The 21,245-nt window shown below is 40.7% G+C and overlaps 3 protein-coding genes across 7 annotated transcripts in view; 1 reads left to right on the top strand and 2 right to left on the bottom strand.

Annotated features, from left to right (window-relative positions):
• The window catches only part of galnt1 (UDP-N-acetyl-alpha-D-galactosamine:polypeptide N-acetylgalactosaminyltransferase 1), a 72,524-nt gene extending 72,107 nt beyond the window's left edge, over positions 1-417 (top strand). The window contains exon 15 of one of the 2 annotated variants that reach the window (XR_001424670.1): positions 375-417. The gene's annotated coding sequence lies outside the window, so the exon portion shown is untranslated. The remainder of the gene's footprint in view (positions 1-374) is intronic. The other variant, XR_001424671.1, reaches the window with a different exon arrangement.
• Positions 1-13,164, bottom strand: tmem245 (transmembrane protein 245). Of its 4 annotated transcripts, none has more exons than XM_015030048.1 (18): positions 12,103-13,164; positions 9,573-9,690; positions 9,037-9,132; positions 8,398-8,505; positions 7,859-8,038; positions 7,603-7,772; positions 5,715-5,738; positions 3,325-3,429; positions 3,155-3,237; positions 2,962-3,052; positions 2,764-2,862; positions 2,556-2,687; positions 2,129-2,251; positions 1,626-1,771; positions 1,445-1,545; positions 1,184-1,358; positions 425-619; positions 1-311 (listed from the first exon to the last, which is right to left on the bottom strand). In XM_015030048.1, exons 1-18 carry the CDS (start codon positions 12,820-12,822, stop codon positions 257-259), a joined length of 2,721 nt encoding a protein of 906 aa, XP_014885534.1. In that variant the 5' UTR covers positions 12,823-13,164; the 3' UTR covers positions 1-256. The 4 variants fall into 4 exon arrangements, with proteins under 4 accessions (XP_014885534.1, XP_014885542.1, XP_014885552.1 ...); XM_015030056.1 differs by having other exon boundaries at positions 7,859-8,035; XM_015030066.1 differs by lacking the exon at positions 5,715-5,738.
• A 596-nt stretch (positions 13,165-13,760) lies between these two features.
• On the bottom strand, positions 13,761-17,640 carry frrs1l (ferric-chelate reductase 1-like). Its single transcript, XM_015030091.1, has 5 exons — positions 17,085-17,640; positions 16,733-16,817; positions 15,557-15,695; positions 14,070-14,316; positions 13,761-13,990 (listed from the first exon to the last, which is right to left on the bottom strand). Exons 1-5 carry the CDS (start codon positions 17,287-17,289, stop codon positions 13,818-13,820), a joined length of 849 nt encoding a protein of 282 aa, XP_014885577.1. The 5' UTR covers positions 17,290-17,640; the 3' UTR covers positions 13,761-13,817.
• Positions 17,641-21,245: the final 3,605 nt, after the last annotated feature.

Here is a 21,245-nt window from a genome sequence, read left to right as displayed (position 1 = left end):
GTTCAATATTACAAAATAAATTAGGCACTGAGTTCTGAAAGGTGATGGAAATTGACTTCTCATCGGAAACGCAGAGTGCTGGCGTTGCTCTGGATTTGGGATCAGGATGCCTGCTGGCTCTGGGACGCTCTGGGACAGCACCGGCAATCGCAGCGTCTCCTCCTCTTCTTCTTCTTGGTCCGGGTCGAGCTTCTGGAGGCTGCCAGGCGGGAAGCGAGTCCCTGACCCGTGTGACGTTCTGCAGGGATACACACCCTCACTTTGAGTCAGAGGTCGTCTTCAGCACAGAGGGAGTGGACTCTGCAAAGGTACTTCAAGACGAGAGGACAATGAAGGAAGAACCGGATAAACTGGGATGGCTTAATCAGCTGTAGGTGTGTGTGTGTGTGTGTGTGTGTGTGTGTGCGTGCGTGTGTGTGTGTACCTCATGGGGTGTGTGGGCCAGTTCGGCTGGACTGGTGTGGGGAGTGCAGAGCTGGGACTCATCAGCATGGCGCTGTAGATGTTTGCTGCCACCACCAGGATGCAGAGGAGGATGGGGCCGATTATCGCCCCCTCCAGGCCAAGATAGTACGCTCCACCTGCGACTGCCAGGCCTGTGAGGTACGGATGGCCGCCCCTGAGAAAAGGAACCGACACTTTAAAAAATGTATAACGTATGGAGATGAACACTAAAGCAGGTTGTAATTCATTTTGAACGATTTGGAGAATGAATGTCTGTTTTTGTTTAGTTTTGTTTTTCTCAGTAACTTGAAATCAAAGTTACTCCTAAACCCCTGTCTGCTCTCCTTGGTCTTCATGATGCTGTTTGTTCATTAATGTTTTTGAGCAAACCTTTAAGGCCAGGAAGAGGACAACTATTCTTATTTTTAGGTTAATTTACATACCAAAATATGCAACGTGACACAATGTGAATAAACTGAAGGGTGTCAACACTTTTCCGCAAGACGCAATTTTTTAGGACTCTCTCAAGCAGCAGTTTATGTAAAAATATAAACAAATAAATTTTTAGTTTGACCTTTATTTAATTAGGAAAGTCCCTTTCAAATAAAAAAAAAAAAAAACTTTGTTAAACATCTGCTGTAATATTTGCATTTTACAGCCATAAAGTTCCAGATCTGGATTTGTTTATCAGGTTTTTTTGGGGTTTTTTTTTTTTTCAGAGCCGTGCATGCAAACATACCCCGATATATCCGAATAGATGGCCGTGTCCACAAAATACGTCGGGAGCAGATGGCAGATGAGCAGCAGCGCGGCCTTGACCCCTTCGCCCTGAGCCAGCCACAGGTCGCACACAGCCGGCACCGCCGCCCAGTACGTCCCCAGGAAAGGCACGGCGCCCAAGATGGCGGCCAGAGCTGCGGGCCGGCAACGAAAGAGCCACTCAGCACCGAGCGTTTTGGTAATAACAACACCGCAATCTGCTGCAAACACACGGACTCACCGGAGGGAATGAAGACGATGTTGATGCCGAAGATGGTGTGAGTGAGCCAGGTGTAGAGGCCGTAGAAGCCCGCCATTTTGAAGGAGGCGTCGAACACCCCTCTGTAACGCAAACATCGACCGTCATCCACGTGAAGGAAGGTCTTTCGTGTCTCATTATTATTCGCAGTCGCGACGCAAACCTGATGGCCTCCTCCACGGACTGGCCGATGATGTTGGAGGAGGGTCCGGGCTGCGAGAGCGGCGTCAGGTTGATGACCCATTTGACGGGTTTGTAGTATTCGCCGCTGGAGCTCAGCAGGTAGAACAGAGTGGTGAGGAAAATCACCTGCATGGCAGCAGAGACCACACATCAGCACCGGAGCTGAATAAAAACCTCCTCATGGGCCTAACACTGCAAAAACGATCTTATTATCTATCAAACAGACCGCAAAAAAAAAAAAACAACTACATTTGTATTTTTGGGCTACTGGAAACTAGACCAATAACACTTTGTAAGATTTTGTGTTTTTGCAGTGTGTAAATCTTTCGGATTATGTCGGAATAAGTCTGGTTATCGGGGGAAGGTGTGAGCTGAGACTCTTCCGATGATGGAACATCTTTCATAAGCCCAACAGCAGCAGAAAATCAAAGGAGGAAAAGCTCCCCTGAGTGTTTTTGAGCTGGTTCACCCGGTGATTCATACCAGACTCAGCGCAAAGTTGAGCAGCGCCGTGCCGCTGTGGAACAACACGGTGAAGAGGGTGGTGGTGGTGGAGAAGAGGAGGCCGACGTTCCTGCTCATCACCACCCACAGAGACTCCAGGATCTACAGGACAAGAAGAAGAAGAAGAAGAAGAAGGTAAACACGAGCATCCAGAGGGAAACCGGATTTCCAAATAGTCTGTTAAATTAGAGGTGTGCGGATCAAGTTTTCCTTTTTAAATGTCCTGGTATTTTAAACAGCGTTTTTCTACATGTTCATCCGTTGTTTCATTTTTTTTTTTTTTTCAGGTTTAATAGATGCATGTTGAAAATGCGTCAAAGGTCTTCAGACAAACTCCTGCAGGAGGAGGCTGTGTTCAATGCAAATACATTATAAATCTGTAAATTCAGACAAATTCTGATCTTACAGACAGCAGCGTCTCGATGTTTTCCTGCACGAAAGAGGCGATGTCCTTCCAGTCCAGGATGTCCCCCAGCCAACTGTTCTGTCTGTGCGCCATGTTCTTCTGCACGCGGTGCCGCCCGCTGTGGGTCACGTTCTGCAGCAACGAGCCGATGATAATTCCACATACGAATCGAAAACATGCAGATTAACAGGCGGCTGGTGTCACACACCTTCACGAACCAGGAGTGGTAAAGTCGGTCCCAAAGCTCCAACACCTGCTTCTCGATCATCGCTGTGTTGTTCACCTTATCCCCCAACATCTTTTGAAGCTGAACGCAAAGTTAAAGTTGTCTTGAGCTTCAGCCTGTCAGACTTTATTTTTTTTATTTATTTTTTTTCACATTTAGAATAAACCAAAACCTTCTAACCTTCTGTGTTATCCATTCTCTCCCGTGCTGATAGACATTAGTAGCAGCTGAATTCAGAGCTTTCTGCACGACACGAGCTTCTGGAAGCAAACTAGAGGAGGAAACATAAGAAAGAAAAAAAAAACAATCATTAAATGTAGAAACATTAAAAAAAAAAAGCAAAGATAGATGATTTAAAAAAAAAATGCCTTACTTAGCCCATTCTGGATGGTTGGAAAGAGTCTCGTTGATGAGGTTACTGGCAACTTCAACGATGTGAGCGCTTTCGTGATGAACCTAAGGAGTGAGATGAAGCTGCTTTGGAATCCAGGGAGACGTTTGGACGTGATAAGTGTGAGAGTTGAATACAGAACAAAAACTGACCATAGCAGTGAGCAGAAGAGCCATGAGCAGAGTCCCTGTGACCAGGAGGAAGATGATGAAGATGCTGATGATTTTGTCCAGCGATCGCTCCAGCCACACGATCATCTGGCAAGGAGACGGAGAAGATACTTTAGCAGAGTTCAACGCCACAGTGACCAGACACACGGAGAAACCTGCGTCTTCCCCATTTCAGGTTTTAAACCCAAAGATAAAAGGTGGCTGATTTATTAAGCCTGAAGTGTGCAGGTCTGGAAACATAAAATGCATGCTCTTAAACTCAAGTTACAATCTTCTGATTCAGCTGATTTCTGCTTTTAAAACCAGTTGGTTCAACCACATTTTATCAGCTGTGTGTTATTCCAGCCGGGAAGGGCTAAATCAAATGGATCGTACTTTTAATCCGATTCAGGAGCTGGTAAATAGTTGTGACTTTAGCCCAGAATCATGAAGATCTTATTATGGAAGCGTCCCCGACTGTGGAGAGATCCTGTAATGAGGTCGCTCAGGACAAAAAAAAACTATATTTTAACGTTTTGTTTTTGTTCAATTACCCCATTAGACTCTCAGATCCAAATCTAACAACTCTTTATCTTGAAGCTGTCGGTCTCTCCGTTTTACACCCCACATACGCGTAACAGCACATGTGTAAAAAAAAGAAAAGAAAAAAGAAATACTTCAGATACAAAAGGATTCATTTATTTTCCAGATTTTTGGGTTTTAAACTCAGGTTTCTCAGGTGTTTCCATTGATCATCACATTTCCTCTCAGAAAGTATTAAACTTATTGAAGTCCACAGCAAATGAGTGGAGGAAGCTGTTAGATGTCCAGACGCATCAGTGCATTGTTACATGAACGGTTAATGATGCAGCGGTCAGTACAGGAGCTGCTGCACTACAGCTGCAAATTTACAGATGTAAACCTTTACCTGGCAAACTGAGGTGAATTAAACCCAATAACCAAATTTTATTACAAAAAGGACACACTCACCACATATGAAAAAGGATTAAAGCTGTAAATTAAGTTCCTAATGATATAGATTTCTTCTAGTCGCTCATAAATCTAGTGCAAATTTAAAGTACTGCAGTAGTGATACTATATTCAGAGCAACAGACTCTTAGTGAATGTCTGACTCGGAATACACAAAGCCACTAACGGGGTTTAAATTAGACCACAGTTTTAAACAAGTCGTGTTCCTGTTAGAAGAAACTGACGCTTAACTTGAATCAACTGAAGAATTGATACAAAACAGCACCTTTCACATATTTCGAAACTTCTCTGGTAGAAATAAATTATTAGTTTAATGCAGTAGCATATTCACACATAGAACAATTTACAAAGATTTTCATTCAGGGCAGAACAAAAGCCTACGTAAAATATCAATAAACATCAAAACAGTTAATCTGTTGACTATTTTTAGATAAACTGGTGAATAGCTGGATAGAAAAGGAGCTAACGTGATTTTTTTTTTTCTTTTACAGAATTTGAATCTTAAACGTACACTACAGGAATTCTGGGTAACAGATTCACAGATTAAGGTCTTTTTTTGTTTTATTTTAAATGCAAAATGTATATATTCTTTGTAGAGTTTTTGCCTAATTACTGCTCTGAGCAAGTTGGTCTTTCAGCAAATTCCCTATTTTGAGTCTGTACATTCCAGTTAACAATCAATCAGTTACTAAATTAGTTGATAAATTATTTCAAATATCAATTCATCACGACTAATCGTTTCAGAGGACATCTTAATCTTCGCCTGCCTCAAACAAAATGATCTAAAACAGCTCTATGTTTCAGATAGGCAGTCATGTCTTGAGTAAAATTTATTATCTCCGTTACAAAATGAATTTATTCAGATGGTAACAGAAGCTTTTGACCATCACACAATTTACTGCATGCACTTTAAAGCCTAAACTCTCACAGAGCCTCTCAGAGTGAAGCTTCATAATGATTAAAACATCATCTTTCTGAGCCCGCAGATCAAAAACACTCCTCTCCTCCCAACTCCTCTCCGCTTTCTTTACATCAGCCATCTCTCCATGCAGCTCACACAGTCTCTCAAAACAAATCTGCCAGCTGGATCAAAGCAGGGAAGATACAGATGGTGGCGAGAGGGTGGGGAGCGTATGTGGGGACGGGGGCAACAAGTACCACCTCCACCTCCCCACTGCAGCTTCCTGCAAAAATAAAAAAAAAACAACAAAAAAAACACAGGAAGCAGGAAAGCAGCGAGGTAACAAACAAAGATGACAGGGAGATGACAGTGGATGGAGCAGGATAAAAAAAGAAGCCAGTCCAAGCAGCTAACAGGTGTGTTCACTCCTTCACACACACCAACATGAAGACGGAGGTTAATTCTTTACCCTCGTGCTCTCTCACACACAAGCACTTATTACCTGCTTGTTAAGCCAATGCCAGAGCTTGGGGGAGGAGACAAAGAGACATTGGGAAGATTGTTATTGGAGAGATATGTGCAACAGTCGCCTCATGCCCTCTCCGCCCCCCATAAGACAAGAAGACATCCTCTGTTTGGGTGCAAGCAGTGAGTGGACACACTGCAGCAGGCAGGATCTCATAAAAGGCTGTACACAGAGGGTCGGGTGCAAACACACAGCCGCATCCAATGCCACAAAAGTGATCTGTGATAAAAACGTCTACAGTGTTCGTTCTAATGCTGTAGGAGACACCGAACATTACCGGTAATACAATCCGACAGTGCAAAGAAAACAACCAGCAAGCGTGACAATCTCAAATTAAACTGTTTCTGTTCATTTGATCAGCATTCTGCCAAACTTCGCCCCCCATTCAGCTCTATTTTTAGGTCTAACTTCACCATCTCCTCCAGTTGGCGCTGGCTGCTTCATCCACAGTCGGTGTATTAAAACTTTCCACAACAGCAGCTGCTGGAAATAACTCTGAGAGTCTGAAACTGAGTCTTAATGGCAAATCAGTAGCTACAAGGCACCACTGAGTGTAGAGTTATCTATAAAGGTTTCAATCAAGGTAAACTCACTTGTACAGCCTGAAAATTAAACTGGCTGCATTAAAGATGAATACCAGTGGTCGTAACCCAGGTTTTTCAGTCTTCAGTTACAACCGGACTCATAAAAATAAAGCTCAAATCTATTTTTTGGGATGTCCTTATTTGACTGGATCAGAGTTCCCTGACTAAACTCAACTCAGTGACGACGGTAACTCATGTGGCTTCAATTTGCTTGATTGGGCGTTTTAATCACGATCTATTTTTGAGTGCATGTTTTGCAAAACTATCACATGCTTTGCAAAAATGAGCTGAAACGCTAGTCAACAAATTAATTAAAGTTCAAAGCAAAGCACGTAGCTGTTCACGTAGGAAAGTAAACTCACAATAAACACATTTTGTCCCTACACCATTACCTAGAGCCCCATTAGCGTATCGCCAGCTGAATTAACAAGTTCTATCACAAAAAAGAGAGGAAACATGCTATGCTAACATTAGCCCAGCAATTGAGAAAACTGAACAGCAAGGAAACATTGCCAGCAGGAGCAGCATGTTACTTTGCAGGAGACTGTAGCTCTGTGTGTCGAGTCTGACTGATGCGTGGAAACAAAAGGTTGTCCTGAAGAGACATCTGTTTAGACTAAATATCTGTTGTCAAGAGAAACCACAGTGTCATCGATGTCACTTGTGAAGGTCTAAAACTGATGATACTTTGCTGTTTCTTAAAGCTGAAAAGTCTTTAAGCATGCACAGGACAAATGTGCATGCTTATGTTTGAAAATTCCTACTGCAGTTTTCTAATCCTAAAAGTAATTTAAAATGCACTGTGTTCTGTTTAATGTGAATCTACAGATTTTAGACTTCTACAAATATGAACTGGTCATTTACAGTCTACAAAATGTGCAAATTCTAGCAAAAAATAAAAACTAGCATTGCATTAGCCTCATATGTTTTGAGGTGTTTAACTCTGAAACTATTTCCAAAACCAGAATGTAGTTTTGGACAATATCTGACATATTAAACATGCCTATTGTGAGTTTCTTACGTACTTGCTTTGTGAAACATTTAAGAGGCCCGTGAAAAGGCTCCAATCTAAGAACGAGGGTTAAATGGGCAACTCTTTTCGCAGATACCCAGCACATTTTTGATTTATTAACCACTGAAGACCTTCTGTAGATAAAGTGACCACTAAACAGTTTGAAAAATCAAAATGTGTACCGGTGAAATATAACGTTTCGCTTTGTGATCATTTCAGGTGATCAACACAGAATAAAAAGTAACTACATACCACCAGAATGCATTACCTTGGTGTCAACACGCAGCAGGAACTGAGCGAGGCCTTTGATTGGTCCAGGCAACAAGGCCTCTTCGCGTTCCCATACGAACTTCTCCAACACGGTCCACCACAAGCTCAGAGTCCGCTCTGCGAAGCTCTTCACACCAAAGCGGACCATCAGCTTCTTCAACACCCAAACTGAAGCAACAGAGTAGCAAAATACGCAACTACAGGGGATCTTTCCATGTGGAAGTGACGACAGATGAGTGCGGTCTACGTGTTACCAGCCACAGGGATGGGCAGCAGCTGGAGGATCCAGAAGTTGAGCCACATCTGGACCAGCACGATGGCCCAGACCAGCAAGATGAAGTAGATGTCGCTGGACTTCCGACTGCTTTTCTCTTTCAGCTGGAGGCTGGACTTTAGGGGGCGAGGGAAGCCCGGCGTGGGGGGCACGGGACCTACTGACGGCACCCCGTCGTCGAGAGGAAGGAAGGGAGAAAAACAAATTTAAAAAAAGGAAAAAGAAAATACACAAGTACACTGTTGAGTGTACTTTTTTTTTCCATGTAAAAAACACAAACGTACAGATTATGTTAATGTGATTTTATGTGAGAAACCAGCAAAGAGAAGTGCATGATGGGTAGGTGGAAGAAAAATAAAGCGAGAAAAGTTTCCAGCCAATTTTACTCTGATGCCACTAAATAAAATCAAAGGCAACTAATTTCCTTCTATGGTTACCTAATTATTATTACTAATTAATAAACAAAGCACTATTTAAAGCAAGTTTGGGTGTTTAGGTGATGGAGAGGAGCTTCCCCACCTGTGCTGGAAGCCTCACTGGACTCTGCTTTTGGCTGCAGGTTGCTGCAGGAAATGGCCATGAAAATCGTGTTGGCAGCCAGCGAGAGCATCTGTCCCGGCAGCTCTCCTGTGGGGCGAGAAAAGGAACAAGCACAGGCAGAGATCACTGAAAACCAAGCTGTGAATATTTTCTGTGCATTTTTTTAATAGGACTTTACGTCTTCACTGAAGTCAATTGTCCAAACTGCCTCCTTTCGTTTGCTTTCACAAAACCCCGCTGTTGGCCAAGTATCTAGCTGCTGTAACGTAATCTGAGGTCTGGCTGTGCTTGACCAACCAGGAGGACAAATTCATACCAAGTTATTTTAGTACGAGACCTCATCACTGTCACAAAGCTACTCAAAAAGATTCTTTCCAAATGAGCATCTGCACGTTTTTCTAGAACACGTTTATTTCTGTAATAGTTAATAGTACTGTTATCACTAAAGAAGAAGACGAAGTGTATGCGAGTTGAAAAGACAGAAAGTGAAGAACCCCCTGACTTATCTCTGATGACCATCAAATCAACACATTTTCTCAGTCGGTCTTCTGTATTTAAATGACTTCCTTCCTCTTGTTTGCCATATTTGGAAGTATATTTGAGCACATACGACTTTACCTTTTCCTGGAACAGGGGGTTTCTCCAGGGAGCCCACAATGAGGAGCGCCACCACCACCATAAATATCGGCACCCTCCACGACCCGGTCAGAGAAACTGAAATCAGATAAGAGAAATGTGAGTGATGACGATGTATCAAAACACAGAGAAACCTGTTTCAGTCATGAGTTTGATTTAAAAAAAATGTGAGTTTTCAGGCAGTGGTTTTGCTCTGTTTGAGCTGGCAACACTACAACAATGCTGCTACCACTTCTGGACAGCTTGTAGTCACTTTTAATATTTCTCACTTGAAGGTCAGCAGTGCTTTCTAACCTTAGAAGTGTGCTAAAAATACAGCCAGACTTCCTCATCTTACTATGCGACTCCACACATGCTCAGTCCAGGGGACGTGTGGGGACAAGACATTCTCTTACGCCTCTTGCACTCGGGTGAGATGTGGGAGATTAAATTCCCCTCCTACCGCCAAACCGCAGAGGGAAAAAGAGGCAGTTTGTGTAAAAAAATGTGAAAATGTGCCTGAGCAGGTCCAGACTCACCGATGTAGAAGAGCAGAACAGCCCAGACGGGAAGCGCCATGGCTCTCAGGTAGCACTCAGTCTGGGGACTCCACTTGAGACAGACGGCCAGCAAGTAGCCAAACACGACACTGCACACCTAAAGGAGCAAAACAATAAAACAAACAAGACATTTTGAGATTTCTTGGCTCATTTAAGTTCACTCTAAGGCTTCAAGTTCTATTATTCCATCTATTAATATTAATAGATTTTCTCTATAAACACATCTATCAAAGTTTGTTGTTATAAATACTTTTTCACAGCACCAGTGTTCCATTTTCTATCCATAGCCAGACATATTCAAACTCACCACAGAGCCTAAGGAACATTTAATCTAATTTGGATTTGTTTGTGGGGCAGGTTTGGAATAATAAGATTTTTGATCAGTCAGACACTGAAAATACAGAAAATTAGATCAGGCAACAAGCAAATTAAATCGTGTAATTGAGTCAACTGTTTATGCTGAGGCATCCAAGATCATATTTTATGTAATTTATGAGTCTAAAGAGAGGCTGATCTAAAACTTTTTACTTACAGTAGTACGTATGAACTATATGCTAAAAGCTTATGTTATTGTATGTATAATAAGCAGGGCCAGGTAAATTAAAAGAGCACAGCACAGAAGAAGCTAAAACCAATTTATTACTTCATTTAGTTACTATTTCCACATCTTTGCGTTTTCTCTACTGAAATATTAACAGAAAAAGTGAACTGTTACATTGTGATGTACAATATTTTATCTTAACAGGAGTAAGAACGTCAGTTTGTTCCTACTTTACATAAAAGCACTTAGAAAATGGTAAAAAAAAAGAAAAAAAAAGTTCTGTGGAAGTACAGTAATTCTGTTGTACTTTTGCTCAAGGTTATCATGTTTTAAGAATCTGATTAAAACAAATACACTTTTAAAAATCACGTTTATTTTTCAGTGCGAATATTTTATAATTAAATGTGCCCAAACAGTAACCTATGGCCCTTTTTGTATTATTTTCTGATATAAAACTAAGAGGCTGTACATAACTGTTTTACATTTCTGCCCATTATAATAGGTACCGGTGTTTAATAATTTTAAAAAAGCGAATTAGATCCGCTGTTTTTATGGGCCACGGGAATTATGCATGATGACCTGTATTTGTGTGGTTTAGGTTTGTGCTGATTTTATGCAATTTGTGCAACAAGGACATGAAGCGCGTTAGCAGATATGCTCAGTGGTGGTTTCTGATATGGGAGGCATGGGCAACCACCCAGGGCATCATTATGTGGGCGGCGGCATGTTGAAGTGACTGTATCTATACTAAAATGATAAATTCTAGACACTTTTTATAATAAACTGTACTTTCTTTGGCACTTTTTCAGATGGTCGGTAGTAGGGAATTTTCCATAAAAAAAGAAATCTAAAAAAAAATCTATATTTTCTCCCAACAATATAGAAAAAAAAACTACTAAAGATAGCCATAAATAAATGTTTTTATATGATGCTGCAGCCTAATTGACATCTAGGAAGGAAGTTTCAATGAAATGCATAAAAAAATAAACATTTTGGTGCAAGTCAAAAATTCTCTAAAATTAGATTTTTTAAGAAACACAAAAAATCCCTATTTCATACCAGCAATATCAAGGAAACTATTAAAGATGGCCAAAATGGATGCCTTTATGTTATTTAGCAGCCTAATTCATCTGTAGTAGAGAAGTTTTATTGAAATCTGATGAAAAATACAAGTTTGGGGAGTGATCAAAAAATACTTAATTTTGTCAATTTTTGAATTTTTTTTCCGTCGGTCAAATTAGCTTTGGAAGCAGTTTTGCGGCCTAATAAATCTTTATTGAAAGATAAAGACCCCTACAAAAAATTGAGCCTGTTAAGACCACATAGCAGGACGGGCAAAATAGTTTTTGGGGCTTGGTTTCAACATATATTTTTTAATATAGTATCCCAAACATGCCATTCTCTGCTGTCAGGGTAATATTGAAATTTGTTTTATTTTTAAAAATTACATATTTTAAAGAACCTTCATTTTAAAAGTAAACGATTTATACTGTACATATTCATGTTTTTCGATATGATTTATTTATATTTAAAGGATGTCATTACAAATAAGTGTCAAATTTATTTATTTTTTAAGTAATCGGCTTTCAAAAACCCCATCTTTTTCTACTCAAAGGTGGGTTTGTGGCAAGATACACCCCCCAAAATCTCAAAAACCTTTAGAGATAATGGGCTGAAATTTTTTCTGCTCTTTTCTGGTAATACGCTTAATAGAAAAATGCATTCAGAGTCCAAAAAATATAAAGAAAAAAAGTGTATTGCCGGTATCTAACTCTCCTCTGGGATTAATAAAGTAATAATAACGTGTTTCTTCACTGTTTTTGACCAAGTTGGAAGAGAAATTTGAATTTCTTGGAATAATTTGAGCTCAGCTGATGAAGCTGAACTTGTTCACCCTGACTGACAACAGGCTTTCTGTCTGAACCGTGACGGGAGGAACTGCTCCGATGAATCTGCGCGTTAACTCACCCACACAACGTGGAAACAGTCCAGCAGGACCCCGATGACCCAGCAGACATGTCCGAGGATCACCTGCATGCCGATGACACTCCAGAAGAGGTAGAGGAAGTAAGCCAGCGGCGCCCCCGCCCCGATCACCAGCAGCACCGTCAGCCTCTTTAGTACCAGCTTGCCCATTTCCTCCACCCCGTAGTTGACGCACCACACCGGGACCAGCAGGGTCCCCACGACGATGGGCGTCCCGGTGTCCTGCAGGCCGCTGAGCCACGAGCGGCCGAGCCGAGCCAGGGAGTGCTTGAAAGGGTGGAGGAAGGTGCCGCAGAGCACTGCCCAGAGCAGCGGGCGGAGGAAGGCCTCCAGGATGAAGTACACCAGGACAGCCGCCCCGCAGCAGATAGCCACGAAGATCATCGCCCCAGTGTTGTAGAAGGCCTGCTTGATGTTTTTGTCAAACTTCAGGGAGGACGGCTGGGACAGCAGTTGGCTCATCATCCCGACGGCCGGCTGGACGCTCTCGGAGAAAGAAACGGAGAGAGGCCGGCCCGTGTGAGGGCTGCCCGGGGGAGAGACAGCGGCGGGCTCCGGCGCCGACTCCTCTTCATCTGCCATGACAGCGCTGCTGCTCCGGGTAGTCCTTCCAACGGCTCTGCCGCGTGACGGAGGAAAACATATGACGTAGAAATAGCGACTGTTCCAGGGAAACATGGGAAATGTAGGAAAATGAAACATGCCCTTTAATCTTCAGTATTTCCTCATTATTAATTTTTTTATCGTTCTTTGGCTGTTTATCTAAAGAACTATTTAAGCAGACACACAAAAACAAAACCTTTTTTCACATCAGAAGAAATTAAGTTTAAGATGAAACAGACTTCATTAAGAAGAAAAAAAAATACTGAGCAATTTTTTTAACAGCTGCTAAAATGTTATAAGGTAGAAATAGAAAGAAGTTGATGTGTAACTATTCTGTTTCAAGCAGCCTGTAATGCTAAACACACATTGTTATGAGTACATTTAAATATTACAAAGGCATGTACTGTGTGAGGAAAAAAGGCAATAGATTCAAACAGAGAAAAGATTTTATTTTATATTTTATACTTGAACTTTCTTTTTTTTTATTTTCTGTCCTGAACATTTTAATTTTTTTAGGAATATCAATGTGTGATTAAAATGCTACATAAACAGCATGATGCAGAAATAAAGTATTACCAGTTCAATAAAATATTGCTTATGTAAGACAATATCGTCAGTTGTGTTTTCTCTGCTTTTATAAACAAGTCACTGCTGTGGCTGAGGAGGATGTTGGCTTGTCTCCACACAAACACTGTGAGGGAACAGGAAAGATGTTCTTTCGTGTAATTTTTCTTCCCTCTTTGGATTCCAGGAAGTTTCCACACAAGTTGCGAGCAAACAGCAGGATCCTGAAATGACTACCAGATTATTCATTGGCTTGTGTAAACACTGTCTTCTAAATCAAAAGATGCTGAAAAAGACTGTTTAATTTGAAACTACTCTATTATCAGATATCTGAAGCACATTTCTCCTCCATAACATGTGTTTATTCATTTGTCAAGATGAGAGATGCTTGTATAATCTATCATGTTCCATACATCTAAGATAGACCTTATCTGTGCAAAGTATACATTTCATTATGGCAACCAACATTTTAGTTTTTTTATTGCTGCACGATCAACTCCCTCCTATCCAGTGTGATTGGCTGTGCTTGATTATGGTGTCCCCATGAGCAAATAGAAGGTGAGAGCTACTATGAGCAGCAAGCAGATTGGAGAATTGAAGGTCTGATAGGCTGTGGAGGGCATGAAGATGTCTTCATACTTATAGATGCTGATCATGCGGTCACTGACCGGAGGATTGTCGATGTCGTGCCTTGTGATGGAACCTGTTGGTGCAGTGGGGACTATGTTATGCTGGAATTTCTTGTAAAGAAGTCAGACTGATGTTTTGGTCTTCTTACGTACCTTGAATGGCAGGTCCCCACGCAAACAGGTAATACCAGGAAAGATGCAAGTCCACCAGCGTTTCCTCTCTCGGGACGTACAACGGTCGTTTGAAACGGCAGGTCACCCGATTGTTCTCGAAGATTCCTTCTTCATCCCGAGCCGGGTTCCTCTTGATCTCCTTGGCCCATTGGCCGACGTTGTAAAAATGGTGGATTCTCACACGTCCATTGTCATCATGAACGCACCCCATCACATCGTCTCCACCCTGCGTCAGAAAGGTTCATCGAGAGAAGAAAATATTTGTTTAGTGGTGATGTAATTTGAGGATACTGGTGATGCTGGTTTAGCTGATGCCAATTATTCTTTAAAAACTATATCAACATATTTAATGTGCGTATTGTTGTAGTGCCGATTCACCACAAATATTGTCTCAAGGCATATTACAAGTAAAAAAAAATATACACAGTATATAAAAAAATATACGTGTATATTTCAGGAAGCTTTACCAAATCTCAAAATAAATACATTACAATAATATTTGTAAGTACTTTGTAAATAATGTCTAAGTATATTTCAATGAAACACTTTCAGTGCTAACATGCATGCTATTTTATACTAACGAAGTACAGTGTGCCTTATTAGCTGTTGCTTTGGGAACCTGTCGTTCCCCTAAGATGAGCCAAAAGTCTTCAAAAGGAGAGCAAAGCAAGGTGAGTAAATAGGTGAGTAAAGCACACATAATCTGCCCATGTGAGAGTATTTCATAGTCACCACAGTTTCTGACTGGAGTAGCAACAAACAGCTTCATGTAGCACTTGTAGATGAAGTGACAGACGGTGTAGAGCGACCAAAGTTGCATCCAAAGATGTTGCTCATGTGTTTATTTATGCTGCACCATCAGACGACTTGAGGATTATGTGTATCCAGTAGAAGTCCAGTCTCTGCCTTTAGGCACTGAGCTCTTCCAACAATACTTTTTTTATTTTTTAATAACAGTGTACTGTGTGTTTTACATGATGAATGAACTGCACGGTGTACACAAGGTAGAAAGCCAAGATTCATTGATGGACCGAACCATGAATGTTTCTTTTATAGTCACTGATTAATCTGCAGTACTTCTACAATGGTCCTTATTGTAATTTCCCTAAAATGTATCTTTTTTTTTACCCTCTCGAACTGCGTTTGAGAGAGAAAGTCCTAGAAAGAGGTTCTATTAATCATATATCTTGTACTTTTGTTTGTTAAATAAATGTTTAAACAAAAACATGTCTAAGATAAAAAAAAAAAAACTTTCTTGACTTGTCTAACACATTGCTTAATGTTTGCCGTTTCTCAACCTTTCATTATCATACAGTCAATACAAACCTGGTTAATCAAACAGCAAACTATTTATTTTCTGACACGTTACTTTAGAAAAAAAAGGCATGTTCTGATTAGCAAAGCAAATATGAATATGAACATTTACAAACAGGAGAAGTGATCGCGGGTGTTGCACAGCTTCTCACCATTTTCTTGTCAGAGGAGAAACCCACGGCGACCCAGCCGTCTGTGTCTGCACTCATCTCATACTCCACATCTGTACCGATGCGGCGATAGCTCAGAAAGTAGTCACACGTCTCTGCATCGCACCCTGGCTTCCCGTACCTGCACATGTACAGGACGTATCCGTCAACAGAAAAGACACATGCAAATCCTTCTGCAAAAAAGGTTTTGTATTGTCAGAGATAAGGTTGACATAAACTCTGGCATTTTGTTAAACGAATGAATACGTCCTATTCAGATTCATAGTAATAGACTACGAAGAATTTTTAGGTTTACAGTTTCTTAGAAAAGTGTTTGTACTCTTTGGACTTCTTCACATTTTGTCACTTTACCAACACAAATTAAATTTTAGCAGGGTTTAATATGGTAGACAAACACAAAGTACATCATAGTTGTTAAGTGCCAGTGGAAGGAAAATTGCTACCCCTAAATAAAATCCAGTAAAATCAATTGAGAGGTCACTTCAGCCAACAAATAATTGGATTTCACCTGAGCGTAATTTGGTGTTAGAGACTGCAAAAACATATAAGACTGGGGTGAAGGTTTATCTTCCAGCAGGACAGAAACCCAAAACACACAGCCAGATATTTCATTTATATCTGAAAAGGTTCAGATATAAGCATAGTCAGTGTTAAAATGAACCAGTCAAAGCTCAGACCTCAATCTACTTGACAATTTTTGGAAAGACTTGAAAGATGCTTTTCACAGACACTCTTAATCCAGTCAGACTGACCTTGAGGTATCTATAAAAATGGGATAAATTCTAGTCTTCTGTAGTGCAAGTTGAAAGAGAAATCCTCCTCTCCTAATCAATCCCCATGGCTGCAGCAGCAGTACCAGCAAAAGCAGTAGTACAAAGATTTGCCTCAGGACTTGATGCAAATATTGGATTCACTTTTTGACGTCTTATTTATTTAAAAATAAATAAAGTGTGTATAATTTTAACTCTGCTTTGAGTTGCTCTAGCTCACAAAATCTTAACAAAATGCACGTGATCGTAATTTCACCAAATGTGGGAAGGATTTAAGGAGAGTGGATCCTATAGTAAGGCACCCTATAGCTCTGATAAGAGGACGCCCATAAAATGCAGCAGCACATCAGTTTAGAAACAGAGGATGAATGGCTGTGATGTTTCTGACCTTATGCAGCCTTTGGTAACTCCGCAGTCGCCGACTTTGATCTTGGCAAAAGGATCGACTGGTGGAGCTGTGGGGAATGGATAACCTGCAAGATACGTAAACAAAACAGCTATCATCTGTTTCTAATGGTAAACTGGGCCAAATGAGGAGAGGCCATCTGCTGAGTGTGGTAGGTGTGGGTGAGGAGGAGACTGGATCAGCAGGGAGCTGGCCTAGGTGCTGAACAGCCTTTACACTCATCACAAAGCACGTTTCCCCTTTTTGGTTTTCTTAACCTAGTAGGCCCCGCAGGCTCACATTTTTCTTCACGTATACCCTCCTGGATTTCATCCAAAGAGAACCAGATCCTTACCGTCATCGGACAAATATCTGGACTCCAGAAACTCGGAGGCGAATGTGCTGTAGGAATCCTTGTGATGCTCCTGATGGCCCGGCTCTCCGTGGTCGCCGTGGCCGGTGCGAAGCGCTCCTTCGTCGGTGGGGCTCGACGCGACTCCCCACCATCCGCTCTGGCATAGCATTACCGTCAGCCGCACGAAGCTCCGCAACAAAACCATGACTAACAATGAAGCAGGAGGTGATACGCGAACACTAAACGGAAGAAGAACGGTCGAGGCTGGTCCTCATTTCTGTTAGAATGTGTTAATGGTTGCGGATTCATCCATGGCAGCGTCACGCAGTCATCTTCTGATGCCGTTTGTCTCTGTTTTCACAGAGATGGGCCGGGATGCTGCGTCGCTCACTCTGTGAGATTATCAGGCTAATTTCTCGTAAAATTGCCCAGATTTGTAATCCAATCACGTAACAGAGGCACGTGGCCCTAATCCGCAGTGAAACCCAAAACCTAATTCTTTCTGGTTGTATTTAATCCGTCATATCTCTCAGCTCGGTGAATGGTTCCGTCCTCATGTATCAGCCAATAAGCAGCCGCGACGTGCTGTCATCAGGGCCGATCAATAAGGGTTCTTGTTTTCACAACAATCCCATTAGACACAAAATGCGAACCACTGGGATCAAATCAAACCTCTTTTTTATTATTATTATTTTTACATATAAATACACACCTTATTTTTCACTCTGCGAGTACAAATATCACTTCAGTGCATCTGGACTTTATTTGACAAAGTGACACAAACTAGTACACCGTTTAAGTGGAATGAATGTGATAAATTGTTTTCTAATTTTAATATCCATACCCGCTTTACACCTAAAAACTCTCTGCCCAAAGTCAGGCACTTCGTATTGACAACTGTCTGAGAGCATGCATTTTCAAGGTTTGCCAAAAGGAGTTTTTTGGATTTTATTTAGAAGGCTAAATACATGTGTGTGCCACACTTTTCAGATTTTTATTTGTGGAAAACCTTCTTCATTCATGTTTATTTTTTCTTCTACTTCACTTCTATTTTTTCAGCTGGTCTAGTACATACAATCCCACTAAAATACACTGAAGGAGGTTGTAGCATGATAAAAAATGCTGAATGTTGTCAGGCATTGTAGGTCTACTTCTGGTACCGTTGCATACATATATGTTACATAAAAAACAGAAATGACTCAAAGACATGCTATACACAGCAAAGAAATAAATTTTAAATAAATAACACAAAGACCATCTTGAATAGTTAGGTTATACTGAAAAATCAAATATTTCTCTTTTGTATTTGGGGAATTGGAATGGTTTTCATCAGTGTTTAAGAATTATTTACATTAGTCCCACTTTTTTTTTTCCTAAATATTGATCGCTGTGTTCAATGTGGCATCACATAAGTAGTGTAATGCTGTAAAAATGTTTTAATACTTAATTTTATAAATGACACTAGACAGTATTTCCACTATTTCTTAACAGAACATAGTAAAAACCTTTTTTTATTGGATTTTAAACATTTCAAAATCACATGAAAGCAAAAAGATAAATTACTGTTGCAATGTCAACTGTGATCACTTGAGGGCGACATTAACCCACCGTTTAAATTTTGCTCCCAGGTTCCTTCCATATTCAGGTAAATTAAAGATTTTTGTTTTAAATACAAAACTTTGAAGGGAACAAGACAAACTAGAGTTGTTGCATTTAATTTCATGGGTTCCACTGAGAATGAACATTAATTAATTACAAATACATTTAACTTTGAATTAAAACGATCAACGTTATTCATCTAAAATTAATCACACTCTAGGTATTTATCAGTTATGTTTGATGTTTTATCTTAATGTTTTGGTTGTTATCTTTAAGCATCATGTGTCCTAATCACATTCAAACTTCAGCATCTACTTCTGTCACAGCAACACATCCTTATTTAAGCACCCAATGCAGTATAGAAACTGAACGCGTTCAAATAAGATATTTAGTTTTTGTTTTTTAAAAATAAGTTTATTTTTAAGCATTTTTGTTGAAAATATGGAATGTTAAGAAATTACTAAGAAAGAAAGCTGAAAGGAAATCTCAACAATCACAGAAAGATGGTAAACTTTGCTGTTCATATAAGGATCCTGCAGGTGATGCTGATGTTACACTGTGTGGAGAAACTACCTTGAAGTCTGACTGCCTTTTATAATGAAGTCAACATCAAATTCTTAAATCAGGGAACCGTCGTATGTAAAAAAATAAATAAATAAGAACCTCCACTTTTTTTATCAATTCAGAAACGGAGAAAATATTTCAATAATTACAAACAGTGCTTTTAGGAATAAATTATGCAAAAGCTGACAAGTCTGTCTAATGCAGTTGCTACATGTTGCTGCTGTACAAAGGTAAGTTTCAACAATATTTTTGAGAAAAGTATGAATCTTCATTTTTTTAAACTTAAGATTACGGAATGCATATCAGATTAATTTAACAACAGAGAAATAGCCATTTAAGCAGTGCTGAGGTGTGATCCTTCAATCAGACACAATCAGAAGTTTACAGCTGCATTTTTTTCTTTCTCAGTCAGCTCCCAGTTCATAAATATTTGCTTCCATGCTGTCGCTCTGATACTGAGTAATGTCCGAGACTTAAACCTGATTCATTCCACTAACTTCAACCTCAAACACAAAACTTATTAATAATTATTATTTTTTTCTATTTTGTTCATCATCCTCTGTGCAGTTAACCTGGAAAAGAAGCTGGACAGGATTTTGCTTCCATACCATCTGAACAGAGCATTAGGCATGAACTGAAGGGGGTTTCATGATGTTGGGCTGTAACTGTGATGTTTACATTAGGTTTCATTATTTCCTGCTTTGAACACAATGAAATCCACTCTCCAATGGACAAGCAAATAAGCAAATAGATTTAATTCCTGAGCTGCTCCCTAAGACGTTGGCGCCCTGGGCTGTGAGCCACATTGCCTGCAAGAAAAACAGCAGCTTCATTGAAATGAATTAGGCAACTTGAGCATTTTAATTCTACACATTTCTTTATATCTTTGAGCACATAAATGTATTTCACCCTGAGGTGACGCTACAAGTCTACATACATGTGCACACATGCAACACTGTGACCTTTAACCTCCCTGCTCTCCTCGCACACTCTCTCTCCCTTGCGCTGACACAAATCATCCTGATCAATCGCTCCTCTCCGTCTCGATCCGCCCAATTATCCCGTGTTTATCCTCCTATTATTTCTACGGTTACCTCGACCCTCCCTCTCTGCGTACCAATTACCATTCCGCGTGGGGGGCAATGCTTGCTGGGTAATGAGGGACTCTGGGCATACCAATCTTAGCCTAATAGCCTTAAAGGGCCACTCATTAACACACACATATCCTCACCTCCATCATGACACAGGGAGAGAGATTGAGGAGCTGGATGGGAATGGTAGTAAAGAAGGAAAGAATGAGAAAGGAAAGAGGGAGAGTGTGTGTGTGTGTGTGTGTGCGTGTGTGTGTGCGTGTGTGTGTGTGTGTGTGTGCTGTGGGGGAGTGCAAAAGAGGTGGTAAATGTCAGCAGTGTGTCTCCTGGGCCCGTGAGACGAGTCAGTGACAGCAGAACAATGTCTGCTGGGTCCATTCAGAAACACAGCTGCTGTGAGAGCATGCATGGGTTTGTTTGTGCTGCACATGGGAAGCTGCAGCTCAGAGCACACGTGGTTTGTGCCTCGCACCGTTCTGAGCACGCACACGGCAGGTGAGTCCGGGATGCTGCTGGAGATCAGCAGGAGGGTGGATGGCTTAGTGAGAGCTGTCAGTCAATAGGAGACCCTGCAGGCTTGTGTCTTCACTACGACAACTTTTTTTCTTCGGCACAAATTGATGGTCCGGAAAGGTTTACCTGCTCAAAGCTGGATTTTATTTTATCACACCAAAGAATTATACAAAAAAAAGTATTTTCTCTCCAGTGAAGGCCTTTTTTTCTTTTATCCCCCAAAGATGGTCAATCATTTGTTTGACTGGTTAGTGGGAGCTTTAAACAATTACACATTTGTGGAAATATGACTTCTTTGGTTTAGTGTAACATTAAAAACTCAATTCTAAGACAAGTCAGACCTGAACAGAATTAACATCCATTTTGGATTCATTACAGCAAACTTAAAAATTGG

Source organism: Poecilia latipinna, unplaced genomic scaffold, assembly GCF_001443285.1.
Source record: "Poecilia latipinna isolate Pla-1442-1.1 unplaced genomic scaffold, P_latipinna-1.0 Scaffold11, whole genome shotgun sequence".
Classification (NCBI taxonomy): domain Eukaryota; kingdom Metazoa; phylum Chordata; class Actinopteri; order Cyprinodontiformes; family Poeciliidae; genus Poecilia; species Poecilia latipinna.
Note: the sequence above shows the minus strand (reverse complement) of the source record. Positions and strands in the feature narration are given on the sequence as shown.